The following is a 14,654-nucleotide window of genomic DNA, read 5'->3' on the forward strand; positions in this document are numbered from 1 at the left end:
CCTTCTGTAATGCATCAATCAACCTATCAAAGTAGGAAATGAAAGTTTGTAATCTTATGTAGACATAAACTTTAGCCTCCAAAATTGACCTCTTTCATAAATAAAAGGCTTTGGCTGAGCAACCTAGCTAGCCCTGGGGAGTGAAGATAGCCACCCAATCTTTTCAAACCAGTTCCTCGACGTCATCCATCTGTAGAGTTAACCATCATCCTTTCTTTGTGGCCTTTTCTTTTTTTTAGATTAACGTGGGTGTTCAGACCAGCTTACGCGCACCACGACTAATCCTACAGACCCTAAAGTTAACGACCATGTAAGTCTTCAATAGCCATCATATAAACAACCATCTTTGTAGCCTTTCTTGCAGCGGGGAATGGACATTTTAAGTCCCTTTCTTAAGAATTCAAGAATAAAATAGTCTATTTTAATTGTTGTTGACTACCTCGTAAAGTGGGTGGAAGCAGGAACCTTTACAGAAATAACCATTTCTAAGGTGGTTTCATTTTTATTGAAGAATATCGTTTTCAAATTTGGGCATCCCCGGGTGCCCATCACACACCTAATTTGACAATAAAAAGATGCACGAACAAGTTCTCCTCGGTCACACACCTATAAACAAACAACTGGATTAGTAGAGCTCACGAATAGCTTGAAGAAGAAAATAGAAGAAGCTAAAGGAGTGTGGGCTAAGTTGCTTGATAAAATTTTATAGGTTTTCAAAATCACCTGGAAAACTTCACCTTTTCTCCTAACATATGGAACTGAGACTGTTATCCCAGTAGAAATACAGTGTTCAAGTTACAGTGTGTTGCATTTCTCCTCGGAAAACAATGATAAGTAGTTGATGGCCAATTTAATAAAGAGTGAAGCTTTCAGACATAGAGCCATTGAACTGGCCAAGCTACGTTCAAATTTGGAACAAGACCAGGATGAAATGCAAGCGAGAGGCCAATAATGTTGCCTTTGGCCATTTTATCAGAATAAACATCTCTCATTAAATGCAACAGCTCGCCGTCTACATTATCATGGAAAGTAGTCACGTTTCCATGCATGGCAGGAAACTCCTCAGGATTATTCTCAATCTTCCGCAGCTTGGGTAATCTTCCAGATTCAGTACTTAATCAGGTTATTCAAATGTACTATTATGTTCATACAGATATGATCTTGTACATGTTGGCAGAGCCTTTGTATTTATGAAAACTATGCAGCTCTCACCTTTACTACTGAACTTTGGAATCTCACCACTACTAGAGAATGGTAACGAATGAATGAACAAGCATGAATTCACCCTTCTCCTCTCTTCAGAATAATGGCCTCATTCCCTTAATGTGAACAACACTCTTTTCATGTAAAGATCAAGACATCATGGATTGAAAGAGTCCGAAGTTTTACAGGATTGGATCGGAAAGATTAAATATTGAAGCTGCAAATCTCAGTGCAAGACAACAAGAGAATTCAACTGGCTACAAAGGAGTAGTCCTCAGCCTGTGACTTTCCTGAGCCTTGAAGCCAACGTCCTCACTGAACTCTGTTAGTTCTTGCGTACTGTTATGCAACGCCTCTCTCTCTCTCTCTCTTAGTTCTTGCGTACTGTTATGCAACGCCTCTCTCTCTCTCTCGATCCCCTCTGTATAAAATGGGTATTGGAGCATCGAGGGGTTTGGCCTAGTGATGGAAGGGACTTGTCTCCTTTCACTGCACATGGATTCAAGCCCTGACGTGCATGTCTGTCACCCCGCGGTGCCTTACCTGTTTGCTGGATTTGCTGGGTATTCAGTGGACCGTGAGGATTAGTTATGGTGCGCACAAGCTGACCCGTACCCTGCACGTAAATAAAAAAAAAGAAAGTATTGAAGATATTATAATCACACTCCCATTGAAAATCATTGTATCTTATTAGAATATTCTTTCGGATACTTAAATAGCTACGCTTTGAATGGTTTTGTCAAAAAGATATGATATTATGTTATTGAGGAATTTAAGTTAAGTATGAAAATTAAAACTAAAATTTAAGTAATTTTTATAAATTTATTTATGTAATTATACAAAATTTCATTTGTATGGTGATATCTTTTGAATTATATTAGAACTAAAAAGTATAGTATTTTTATGAAGTATTAATATTGTTAAAATTATATGAGTTATTTACTTGTTTATTTTAAAATGATGATATTTTATGTTATTTTAAATAAATATTAAGTTTTTTATAACAAAAAAAATATTTTTTTACATTAATTTCGTAAAACTGTTTATTTTTGCTTTTTATAAGTGCTTTAAAAAAATTAATTTTTAAAATTTTTTTCTTTATTTTAAATTAATATTTTTTTTTGTGTTTTTAATTATTTTAATGTGATGATATTAAAAATAATTTTTAAAAAGTAAAAAAATTATTATTTTGATGTATTTTTAAATAAAAAATATTTTAAAAAACAACCTCAATCACGCTTCCATCAAACATTATATATATTTTGCTATATACCATAATTTTTACTAAATATGTATCTAAATTCAACTAATCACAACTAACTATATTTTTTTAAATATATTTTTTTAAAATTACAACTACAAAAACTACCTTAAAACAAACACACTCTTTATTTTATTTTATTTTGTTAGCAAACGGGATAGAGATTATTTTTTAAAATATATTTTATTTGAAAATATATTAAAAAATATTTTTTAAAAAATTATTTTAAATATTTTCATATTAAAATAATAAAAAAAATAATTTAAAATAAAAAAATTCAAAATTTTTCTTAAATATGAGTGTAGTTGATAATGTAATATTGATTGTGATTCAAAATATTTTTATCAAAAAAATATTAAAAAAATATTTTTTATTTTTTAAAAAATTATTTTTAATATATACATATCAAAATAATTTAAAAATATCAAAAAATTATTTTAAAAAAATAATATTTTTTTAAAAAAATTTAAAAATATAATTTTAACCCTGTTAACAAACATACACTGTAACCCAGATAACGGCTTCTTTCCCAAGAGCACAAATAATAACAGTCTAGAGAGACAGAGACAAACAAGAGAAAATGTCGTGGTGTGTTCTAAAACCCTTTAATGCCTCGTTGATCAACGTCGGTGCAGTGCGCAACCGAATCCCATTTGCTATCGGCGGCATTGGTTGCGCCTCCGTCGTCGCAACGGGTTTTTGGCGGCAGTGTTGTTCCAATCGACTAACCACCCCTCCTTTCGCTTCCTTGAACACTTGCACTTTCCCTCGTAACTCCCCCCTCTCTTTCTTAAAATTTTTATCTCCTTATTTCGAATTGATTTGCTAAATGTGTGTAACTAATTGAATTGGATACAAAATTTGAGACTTTATGAGAATTGATTTCTGGGTTTTGGTTAATGTGTGATAGTAATGAATAGAGTAGAAAATTTTGGATATTTTATGGGAATTGATTTTTGGGTTTTGGTTAATATGTGTGTAACTGATCAATAGAGTGGAAAAGTACGTGACTCTTGTAATATTGAGTTTGATAGTATTGGCTTGATGGATGTGTCGAGTTGAAAAGTCTCAACTTTCTCAATTGTTGGGTTTTTATTAAGGATTTTGTGAGATTTTTTTGTTCAAATGTATGATTGTTTTGTTAGAAAGTAGGTTGATTTATATGGTGATTCGATTTTGAGTATTTGATGGCTGACAATGGTCTATGTCTGTTTCGAGTGTAGCTCAAAAGGAGGCTGTTAAAACAGACAAGGCTCCGGCAGCATTGGGGCCATATTCTCAAGCAATTAAATCCAATAACCTTGTATTTGTTTCTGGTGTCTTAGGTCTCATTCCAGAGGTATGGTTTAATTCTCCATTTTCATTTTGAATAACAGTTTCATGGCATTTCAAATTTATCTATTCTTTTGGTTTTTGTAACTTGTAATTTTGGAGCAACAAATGTGCTTTTATTGGGGTTCTTAATTATTCTACTGTTACGTGCATGTTGAGACAAAACCACTTTACTGCATATACAATTTTGTTTTTCAGAATCCCTTTTCTGGATACTAATGATATTTTCTTGATACATTAATGCAGACTGGGAAGTTTGTCTCACAGGATGTTGAGGATCAGACAGAACAGGTAAACATGCAACCTTTGAATTAGCAACTCATGTTGTAGATTTGTTTTCTTTCTTGAGGTGGTGTTCTGTTCAAGAGGCCAGCTCTGATGGCTCTGTAAATTTAATTTCTTAGTTTTGCGTATTCTACCTTTTATGATCAACCTGCTTTATCTGAGGATGTGCTGAAAGTGTAGCGAATAGGCTTTTCCACTGGTGTAGTGCCTTCCTTGGTTGTATTTCGAATTAGCTTGGTCCTGTTTTATTGATTGCCCCTAGTTTGATTGCAAATCTGCTATGGATAACTTCTCAGTTTCAAAGCTGCTAAATGGATTGATAACTGACAGATTTGACTTTATGAACTTTACAGGTACTTAAGAATATGGGGGAGATACTGAAAGCTAGTGGTAGCGACTATTCCTTAGTAGTAAAGACAACAATAATGTAGGATTCACTTTTTGCCTTGCAATATCGATTTTTTTTTATTGATGATTAGAAAGAGAATCAGCTTTTTTCTGCTACTTATTTTTGTGTTTTCTGCAGGTTGGCTGACTTGAAAGACTTCAAGAAAGTGAATGATATCTATGCAAACTGTATGTTCTATTGATTATTTTTTTTTTTTGCAGAATATTTGTACTGGTATGTTGTGGAACATATAGCCTTCCACCCTGTTTGTGTCACAAATTACTATGTCTACTTGACATTGGACCTGCCAAGAACAAGAAAACGAAAACATTGTATATCACTCTGCAAATGTAGGATATGCTTCAGTGAAAATCTTCACTGCCTAGCATTGCAGATACACTTTCCATCCATGCTGACTTTCAAGTTTTCAATCTTTTAATGATAGTCAATTATTGTGGAACTCTTGTCAGTTGTCAATGCAGACTAAGAATCCAGACCTATATAATCAGATAAATATTGATCAGTCATCTAGATAGGTTAAGAATTGTCCGTCTCGGCTGCTGTAGGATTGTTAAAAATTCATCTGTATGTGATCGACTTGCCATTAACTTGGGATGTTGAATGAAACTGGAATATGTGAATCATTTTGGCTGACTCTCGATTATCATGCATTATGCATGTTAGAATTGCGTGGCTTGCTTTATTTTTGGCATATTTCTTCTTTTTTCTGGTAGAGTTTTGTCCGAGATCAAGAGCTTTTCTGCAGCATCATTTTTTTCTTCTTTTTGCTGATAAGTGCTTCCTGAATGACATTTTTAAGCTTCTGAAGGATCTGTTTTTGACATTAGAGCATGCCTCAGGAAATTTATTTGGAATCTATTTTGTCCATCATTTTCCTTGAAAGAGATTTGTTATCCAGCCTTGGTGAGAAAATGAAAGTTGTTATCTAGCATCTTTGACACTATTGCACTTTGCAACCTAAGTAAACAATGTGGTTTTTTTTGACAGACTTCCCTGCACCATTTCCTGCTCGCTCAACTTATCAGGTAGCTGCGTTGCCTCTGGATGCCAAAATTGAAATCGAGTGCATCGCTGAACTTCCCCAAAAAGTGGAGCCTCAGCCACTTTCGCACACATGACCTAGCCATCCACAGGAGCTCAAGGCTGTTTTCAGAAAGTGCTCAAAGTAATAAAGTGGGATGACAATAGCGATTTACTTACCCTTGGATGTATCTCCCAATATTAGCAAGTACATGCTTGAGAACATGGGGCAAGTGATAGGGGTTCTAGACATCGAGGAATTTACACTTTCAACAAGTGCCATTATTCGATGAATGTGTAGTGGGGTTCTAGACAGACTTTTTGAGCCTTGCAATTTGCAACCTTTATGTTAACCTTGCGTCTGACGCAGCGCATATTCCTCTCTCTAGTTGATAATCTGTTGGTTTGGTTGGCTTTCAAATCTGCTCTTTTTTGGGTAGGTGACTCTCTGCTTATCTGGTGCAATTTGGAATTTTGTTTCAAACAATGTTGTCTGAAAATTTATTTATTTTTAAATTATTTTTTTATATTGTTCTATTAACGAGCTAATGTTAAAAATATTTTTTTAAAAATAAAAAAATTATTTTAATATATTTTTAAATAAAAGATATTTTAAAAAATAATTATACATTTCTAAACATTCCATTGGCATTTCTTCGAGCAAAAACCATCTATACCAAAATGGTATCTCAATTATAGCGAAATATTCAGCTTGGATGCACAATTTTATTATATTAACACATGATAGATACTATATAATTTTTTTGGATAGTTTTCTAATAAATAAGATATAAATATAATCGTAATCAATTTAAACTCAACATGATTTATATTATTTTATTTTATTATAACTTATGAATATCTAATTTTTTTAATATAGTATAAATATAATAAAACACCCTACCTGTAAATACTGAATAATGTATAAATAAAATTCGATACAAAAGGTAGGTTTTCAAATACTCTATGATGCCAGCTCGAAGTCTCACCTTCCGCAAGAAGTATGTGTTCAACACTAATGTCACCAGCTGTAGGTAGAATTTTATTGGCTTGATCTCTGCGCTTTGTAGGTAGAATTTTAAATTCATTTCGAAGATAATAAAAAAAAAAACATATTAATATTGTGAACGTTTTTTTAAATATCATGTTTTTAATTAAACAATGTATACATATTAATATTTTGATTTTAATGTTCTTATTATTTTTCTTTTTTGGAAGTTTCTCTATTAATAAAATTCTCTTAATATTGAAACTTAATTTCTCAATAAATTCACTAGTTAAGTTCAAGAAATAATCAATGTTTATTGTAAATGATTTTCGAATAAATATATTGTTATTATTATTATTATCTTTTTGTCATTTCCAAAAACCTGTAAGAGGGAACATCAAAAGGCAAAAAAGCACACCGATAACTTATACCAAACGACATAAAAATCCTTCTCTCTCTCTCTCAACCACTCTTCTTTTCATTTCCAAAACCTGTAAGATTTGTTCTTTATCTTATAACATCATTATTTCCATAGATAATTAATCTTTCGCCTGTTTCTTGCTTTGCTTTCTTTATCTTTTCTTGTTTCTTGAAGTTACTTTGCCTTAAAGTAATGTTCTTGATATGCTTACTGGATCTATCAGCATATATGCTTCTCGTGGGGATTTTTTAAATTGCTTATAAACCATTCATTTCCTTTTCTTGTTGTGTTTCTGCATCTGGGTTGGTTTTGCTTTGTGGGAATTTGGGTCCTTTTCAAGTTTTTGGAAGGTGCATAGTAGTTGTTCCAAGTTTTTAAATTCGGGTTCTTGTAAATTTGAGTTCCTCTTGAAGTACAATTATAAAGCTGATATCTTACCTGGGATTGCTTTTAGGTTCTTGATTATTGATATAATGGAAGGAATCGTCGTTAGAAGGGTCATTCCCTCGGACAATAGTTGCCTGTTCAATGCTGTTGGGTAAATTCTAAACTATGATGCCTCTGTTTTCAGTGATTTCTTGTGTCAATTGAATGAGTTGCTGGTAAAGTTCTAGCCTTTGATGCTGTTGTTTTGCTTGTTCGCAGCTATGCTATGGACCATGACAAAAATAAAGCTTATGAGTTGAGACAGGTTCTTGCTTCTCATCTTTATTTTAGCTTTGCTTTCAATATGCTAAATTTGCGTAATTCTTTAAACTTTTGATTTTCATTATGTGGATTGAGTGTAGTTAGAGCAACTTGATTCTTAAAATTTACATTTAAATACTTAGCATAAAGTTTCGATTTTTCAATTGGAAAAGGTGTTTACCATGTTCAATCTGGTAGCAATATTGTTTATTGTGAACGAATAATGTTTGTATGCTCCCTGGTCTGGAGTCACTTCTTAGATGTTTGGTGCATTACTAGTTGAAGGACTGGATGTCTAGATATTAACAAATGCATTCCATTTTCACTTTTTAATTTTAGTGTTTTCTTTTTGGTAGAAAGAATTGATTTTATCATAATTAGAGATGCCTTAAATTCTCTTTGGATGTATTTTGGTGGATTTTGAACTTGCAAAATTACAAGAGGACAAAAAATGGGTAGTTTCAGGGACAAAAAATGTAAATTTTCACCTATATTAAGTGGAAACCATGGCCCCTACACTTACTTTAGATGTGAGAAGAAGGTTTTCATTTGGTGGATCCAAGTTTTTAGAGTTGTTTGTTATTTAGCTTCTTTGGTTAACCAAATGAAGATCGTTTTCTAGTTTTGAGAACAAAAGTCTTTGGCATAAAAGTAACAAGTGTTGCTTTGTCATCATCATGCTAGCTCTTAGATAATATGTTGTGTAGGAATGGGTTTAAGGTCTTGATTAATTTTTTCCAAGCAATTCAATGTACTATAAAGAAGAAAAGATAATGATTATCACACAAGTCGTATCCCAAGTTCAAGATCCTAATCAGCTGAATCAAAAAACGCATGCTTCATTATGATTGTAGAAATGTGAAGTATGCTATGGAAGTAGAATTCAGAATCAGCCCCCCTTAATTATTGATGCTATCAGTGAGGGGATCTGATTCTATAGCAATATTTTGCATGGAATCTTTTACAGAATTGCTTGTCAGTTTGCCAAGTGTAAGGGCATGTAATAGATTGCATTGGCTAGGCACTGACATTGCTGGAGTTGCTATGTGTTATCCTGAAGTATCATTGACTTCTTGATACTTTTCAAATCATTGATAAAGGAACAACTCATCCTTTCCTTCCACTTCAAAAACCTGCATTATTTAAAGTCTGTACTCGTTTTTCCTTTCTTATTTTCTTGATGTTCTTTGCAATCAATAATTTTTGTAAGGTTATAGCTGGAACAGTGGCAAGCGACCCAGAAAAATATAATGAAGCATTTCTCGGGAAGCCAAATGGTGAATATTGTAATTGGATTCGTGACTCTGAGAAGTGGGGAGGTAGGTTTAACTCTTTTTTTCTTGCCTCTTGAAACAGTGCTTTAATTTCTATTGGGATGGTTACTGAAATGAAGTGATTAACCATCTAAATTACAAGACTATTGTGTAGGACTCTAACAAGCTGCAGTGTCTGTGGAACTCTCTTTGGTCAACAAAATTACGTTCATATTCAATATATAATGATCAAAATTTAGCAGCATATAGGAAAAGCCCCCTTTCACCACTGAGTCATTAGTGTCCAAGAGTTTGGCATCTTGACTTCATGAGCTAAAAGAGTTAATAAAGATAAATTGCTTTTTGCACTCACGTTTAGCATTGGGAATCTAGTAACTTTATGCAACATCACTCTTTATATTCTCTTATACAAGAAGTGACTCCCAAGTATTATTCATTGCTTTATACCAAGTTCCTTTATTCAGTGTAGAGGAAGACTTGGATTCTTGAACCTTTTCAAAATAAAACACCTTTTAGTTTTTGTCTTCTTTAAAAGAAAGCGATGAACACATCAGTTTTGTAATGTGCTTCAATTAAAGAATTCTTTTTATCTCTCATAATAACATATTTTCAAGCATATATAAAGAATTTATAGAACAAGGAATTTAAGACTTGGATTCTTGAATCTTTACAAAATAAAACACCTTTTAGTTTTTGTCTTCTTTAAAAGAAAGCGATGAACACATCAGTTTTGTAATGTGCTTCAATTAAAGAATTCTTTTTATCTCTCATAATAACATATTTTCAAGCATATATAAAGAATTTATAGAACAAGGAATTTAATATTTTCTGCCTAGGAAAAGGGAACCTGTTTGATGAGGACACTTGTCTACAAACGTCAGTGCTGTAAAGGTGGAGGCATAGTTTCATCTGTATTCTATGAAACACAATGGGAAGCACTTGAGGAATTTCCCAGCAAACAAATAACCTATAAGCTGGAAATCATGTCTGCAGGTTTCAGTAGAAAAATTGATATTCTCATAATGATCTAAATACTGGAATTGGAATCCTAAGCATTACATTTTAGCAGTAAAAGGATTGTTTAGTTTAGGTTGTTGGCAGTTGCTAGGTCCTCGGCTTGATTTAAGTGTCTTTAAATTTGTTTTGATTTGATCGGCACCAAATTCACCAAATTATGTCTGCTATTGTTGAGATCTTTATCCATTAAAATCTTTTAGCCATTCTTTTCCTTTCACAATCATGCACTAATTTCTGTATGCGTTTTAGATGTTAGTTGTTTGCTCATTGAACTATTCTGATTACTTTTCTTCTTGGTGCTCTCTTGTGAAGGTGCTATTGAGCTTTCAATATTAGCAGATTATTATGGACGTGAAATTGCGGCATATGATATCCAGACCATGCGGTGTGATTTGTATGGTCAGGTCAGTGTTAGTTATGTTATTTTTGTTTGAAATATTTCCAACTTGAGCATTACTTAATGTTTACAGTCATTTATCTTTATCTTGCTATTTGACAGGACAGGAAGTACTCAGAAAGGGCCATGCTGATTTACGATGGACTCCATTATGATGCTTTAGCTGTATGTTTTTTCACTTCCAATATTTTTATTTATTTAATTTTTAGCATGAGATTTCTTGTCAAAATGTAGAATTAAGGGAGGATATAATTACGAAAATGTGTGATCTATGGATCTGGAATACTGGAATGTCTATGGTCTCAGTCCTTACAAGGGAGATCTTGTGGTCAAACATTGTCCTAACCATCAGAGATATTGAACAGTGAGCTTATTATAGACTGCAGGATTGTTTAGTTTCAAAGTCCCATGCTTGCTATGCTGTTATAATAATTTATTTAGCTCTTTCTGCTGTACTCCGTCAACAATATGTTTTTTTGTCTGTGTATCCCACTTATGGGACCCTTCTCTTGGTTATGCACACAAACAGATGTCTCCATTTGAGGGAGCTCCAGAGGAGTTTGATCAGACCATATTTGCTGTACAGAAGGACAGGACCATAGGACCAGTTGAGGGGCATGCTCTTAATCTTGTTAAGGAGCAACAAAGGTATTATTTATGTAAATAAAATAGGACAAGTGCTTTAACACATGGAAAGAAGTTTCATATTCAGATTTTATTTATGAAAGATGTAGCTTGTGTATATCCTGTTCTAAATACATAATGGGATATCGTGGTCTAAATACATAATGGGACTGGAAGTAGATTTCAACGGATGAAATGCCTTCTAGACAAGGTCCAAATAATTCAGAGGCTAGAGATAAGCTTGATGACCGTGGATCATTTTTTTGGCAGCATAGTTCATATCTTCTTGAAAATTTATTTTCCTTTCTAGAATTTTTATGAATCAGATTTTTAAGATACATCTAGGTCACAGTAATTCAGTTTTTGCTCCGATGCTGCTCTGCATTTCAAGAGCATTAGATACTTCCCCAAGGAGTGATCTTAATTTGCACTCCCTCAGCGATTTTATTCTCTAACTAGCAACAATGTAGTTCTTGTTATTTATTTTCCCTATTTGTCTCCATAGGTCTATGTTGATTGGTGAAATCTTCTAATCAAGAAATATTTATTTCATTCATTGCTTGTAGGAAAAGAAGTTACACAGACACTGCCAACTTCACTTTGCGCTGCGGGGTATGCCAAATTGGAGTCATTGGCCAGAAGGTTAGTTCATGCTTGCTCCATTCTCCGTGCGTGCTTGTATTGGGGTTTATGCTATGTTGAGCTATGTTACCATGTTGTCATTTTCACGTTAATATTTAGGAGGCCGTCGAGCATGCACAAACCACAGGTCATGTGAACTTTCAAGAATACAGATGATAGTAACTTTGCAAACCAAACCACAGAAAACAGAAACATCTTCTTTCTCAAGTTCCTCGGCAGCTAGAGAGAGGATTGCTGTACTATCCAGTTTATCAAGTTGATTTGTTTTATCAAGGAACCCAAAAAAAGATATTTGTGTGTACTTTTGTTGTTTTCGTGGCTTTGCTGTAGCCCTTAGCTTTTAGTTGTGTACTTGTGTCTGTAATCGATAAACTGTGATTGGTAACATCTAATTCTTCGGTACCAGCTAAATTCTTTTATGCTGTATGCATGGTTGTCAACCTGGTCTGAGTTTTTCCCACATTAGCATAGTTTGGAAAATAATTCTCATTTTCGTAGAGAAACAATGATCACGCATTTGCTACATTCGCCATCTTAGATCTTCATAAAAATACATGTTGACTTTTGTGAAGGTTAATTATTTGGGGAAGGAAAGGAAGGGTGAAAATTTGTTAGTAGCTGATGATGTAGTACATGCGCAACTATGAATTTTAGTAGTATTATTACTTTTATGCTAGAGGGTGAATTATTTTTCTAACTCTGTGGATTTAGGAAATAAGTTTATCTACTGTGCTAACGTGGAAAAATACTCAAAAGGGACTGATAAGAAAAACAATTTGAGCTATTAGGGTGCTAGGTCAATTATTTTTGTACTCAAATGATTTTTTTGAAAAAAGAAGATTTTTTAATGGTGAAATGGGACCTCGATCAATATATTTTTAATTTCAAATTGAAATTCAGCCAGGGTCAAGGAGGTTTCTTCGGTTGTTTTTTTAGATTGTATATAATTATTATGACCATGCATAAAAACTAAAAATTTTTATTTTGTTTGGAATTAAGTTTTGTTATTTTTTTATGGGATGATTTTGGTTTGATAATTTAGATCATGAGTTTGAAAGATTAATTTATCTTAATATTTTTTTTATATATTTTTTATATTAATTTTGCTTTTTAATTTTATTATTTAATATTAGATTTGTTGAAAATTAAATTTTATAATTTTTTTATTTTATTTTTTATAACATAAATTGTTAACTTAGATTAATTAAAACTATTTTAATGGATTTATTCATATTTATAACTCAAATCATATATCTTTATTTATTTTTTGTTTAAATACACTAGTAAGTACCTCGTTTCTTTTAAATTGTTTTTTTCATTACAAATATCTAGTGCAATCTATAATTTAATCATCACAGACATGCATTGACTGAGCCAACTATCACGGAAACATAAACATAAGAAATGTATGTATAGTTTTAAATGAAGCAGGTTGATGTAGTCCCTTCAATTGACTGAGCCCTAATTACTCCGATCGCTTCTTCCTTAATTTGTGTATGCTTTTTCCATCTGCAGTTGAATGACAATGACTTAGCTCATGAAATGTTCAAATGCTCACTGTAGATGTTGTCGGCCATGGCCATGCAACTTGAATATTGTATGCACTAATGGATCTCATGCTCTAACATATAAAGTCTCTTTCTTTCCTTTTCCTTTTCTTTAATTTAACAGTGAGATCTTTTTTCCTTTTTCTCCCCTCGATTTTAAGCAAAATCATCAATGTTTGAATCTCATATATTCACGAATTTTATTTTTGGCTCTATTCTTTGTCGTTTAAACCTTATATCTCACATACTTAAACTGTTCTTGAGAAACCAAACACGCTTCTGTTTCATTTGTATTTGACTATTGTTATTATTATTATTATTAAGAGGTTCAACAAGCCTAGAGTTTCTCCAGGAAGATAGCCTTCTGACATGTCTAAGATCTCCATTTATCTTTTAGAATTTGGAGGTTTGTGCAGCGAACACAAACCAACAAGCTACAAGAAGGGGCCAGTAACACAGTATTATATATATTTCATCAGCCGTGGATAAAAAATAAATAAATTCCTGTATGTTTTTTAACATATAATTGTTAACAGTAAAAGAAAAATAACGTATTTTTTAACAGAGAATTAAATAGAAAAAGAAAAAGGAACGGTTCTTTTAGCAGTGAAACCAAAAACTGGTTCCTGTATATATGTATGTGCAAGAAAATGCAAAATGTATAGAGCTTGCTAACTTAACTAACTAGTAAAGCTACATATTTTTTTCCCTACAAAACAAGACCATGTACAACAAGAACCCATAAATGGATCATCGTCCTATCCCTCAGCAAATTCAGCTCTTAATCACTCAGGTATACTCTGTAGATTAGGCCTCCAGGACTGTTGTTGTGGCTCATATGATCTGTGGTCACTACTAGCATTCATCAACTGGGACAGAATTTGTTGCACTGATAGTCCCTTTACTTCAGCCTTACCCAGCAACTCCTTGAGTTGTTTCTTTGTAATCTTGATCTTCACTGTTGCACTTGTTGAAGAAGATGATGTGAAATCTCTCATGTTATTATGATCTCCAAGAGGCCCTTTCTCTTCTGTGTTGTTCATGGCCTTCTCTCGCATGTCATGTCCTGAAATATGCCTCCAGAAATTTCCCATGTTTTTTTCTTTATCTTTTGAGGGTGTGATGGCGTATGGATGTTTATGCAGAGAGAACAAGTTATGGGCATGGAGAGGAATGACATGTTATATAGGAAGGGACATGGTGCGTTGTAGAAGAAGATGAGAGAAATAGTCAGACTTGATTTGTTGCCACGTGAGATGACATGTTTAGTGACCTGGCAAATGCCTGTGATGACCATATTACCACTTTGCACCTGATGGCGGAGTAATCTTTTCCATGGTAATAAAGTTGCTGCTGGTGGGCAGCTGTCGCTGGTATGCTTGCATGGCTTGGCTCAGCTTGGCTTAATTTTCTGTAGTGTTTTTTTTTTTTTTTATTGACAGCTTGGTGTAACTTAGCTTCTTTTATCAATATAGTGTTTTGAATGGTGTAATTTAGCTTCTTTTTTTTTTTTTCATGGAAAGAAGCGTTTTAACAAGTCATTTTAT

General features: G+C 33.0%; 3 protein-coding genes across 4 annotated transcripts; 2 read left to right on the top strand and 1 right to left on the bottom strand.

Annotated features, from left to right (window-relative positions):
- The first annotated feature begins 2,979 nt into the window (after positions 1-2,979).
- LOC105130127 (reactive Intermediate Deaminase A, chloroplastic-like) lies at positions 2,980-5,898 on the top strand. The gene is made up of 6 exons (XM_011032476.1): positions 2,980-3,234; positions 3,688-3,803; positions 4,043-4,087; positions 4,435-4,508; positions 4,608-4,657; positions 5,478-5,898. The coding sequence occupies exons 1-6, from the start codon at positions 3,045-3,047 to the stop codon at positions 5,606-5,608; spliced, it is 606 nt and encodes a 201-aa protein (XP_011030778.1). The 5' UTR covers positions 2,980-3,044; the 3' UTR covers positions 5,609-5,898.
- A 970-nt stretch (positions 5,899-6,868) lies between these two features.
- Positions 6,869-12,020, top strand: LOC105130128 (OTU-like cysteine protease family protein). 2 transcript variants are annotated; one of them, XM_011032479.1, is made up of 10 exons: positions 6,869-6,991; positions 7,260-7,269; positions 7,374-7,457; positions 7,565-7,610; positions 8,817-8,925; positions 10,210-10,301; positions 10,397-10,459; positions 10,824-10,942; positions 11,485-11,560; positions 11,660-12,020. In XM_011032479.1, exons 3-10 carry the CDS (start codon positions 7,393-7,395, stop codon positions 11,714-11,716), a joined length of 627 nt encoding a protein of 208 aa, XP_011030781.1. In that variant the 5' UTR covers positions 6,869-6,991; positions 7,260-7,269; positions 7,374-7,392; the 3' UTR covers positions 11,717-12,020. The 2 variants fall into 2 exon arrangements, with proteins under 2 accessions (XP_011030781.1, XP_011030780.1); XM_011032478.1 differs by lacking the exon at positions 7,260-7,269.
- A 1,664-nt stretch (positions 12,021-13,684) lies between these two features.
- Positions 13,685-14,479, bottom strand: LOC105130129 (uncharacterized). The gene has a single exon (XM_011032480.1). The coding sequence runs from the start codon at positions 14,199-14,201 to the stop codon at positions 13,893-13,895; it is 309 nt and encodes a 102-aa protein (XP_011030782.1). The 5' UTR covers positions 14,202-14,479; the 3' UTR covers positions 13,685-13,892.
- Positions 14,480-14,654: the final 175 nt, after the last annotated feature.

The sequence above is a fragment of the Populus euphratica genome, unplaced genomic scaffold (assembly GCF_000495115.2).
Source record: "Populus euphratica unplaced genomic scaffold, PopEup_1.0 scaffold95.1, whole genome shotgun sequence".
In the NCBI taxonomy this organism is placed as follows: domain Eukaryota; kingdom Viridiplantae; phylum Streptophyta; class Magnoliopsida; order Malpighiales; family Salicaceae; genus Populus; species Populus euphratica.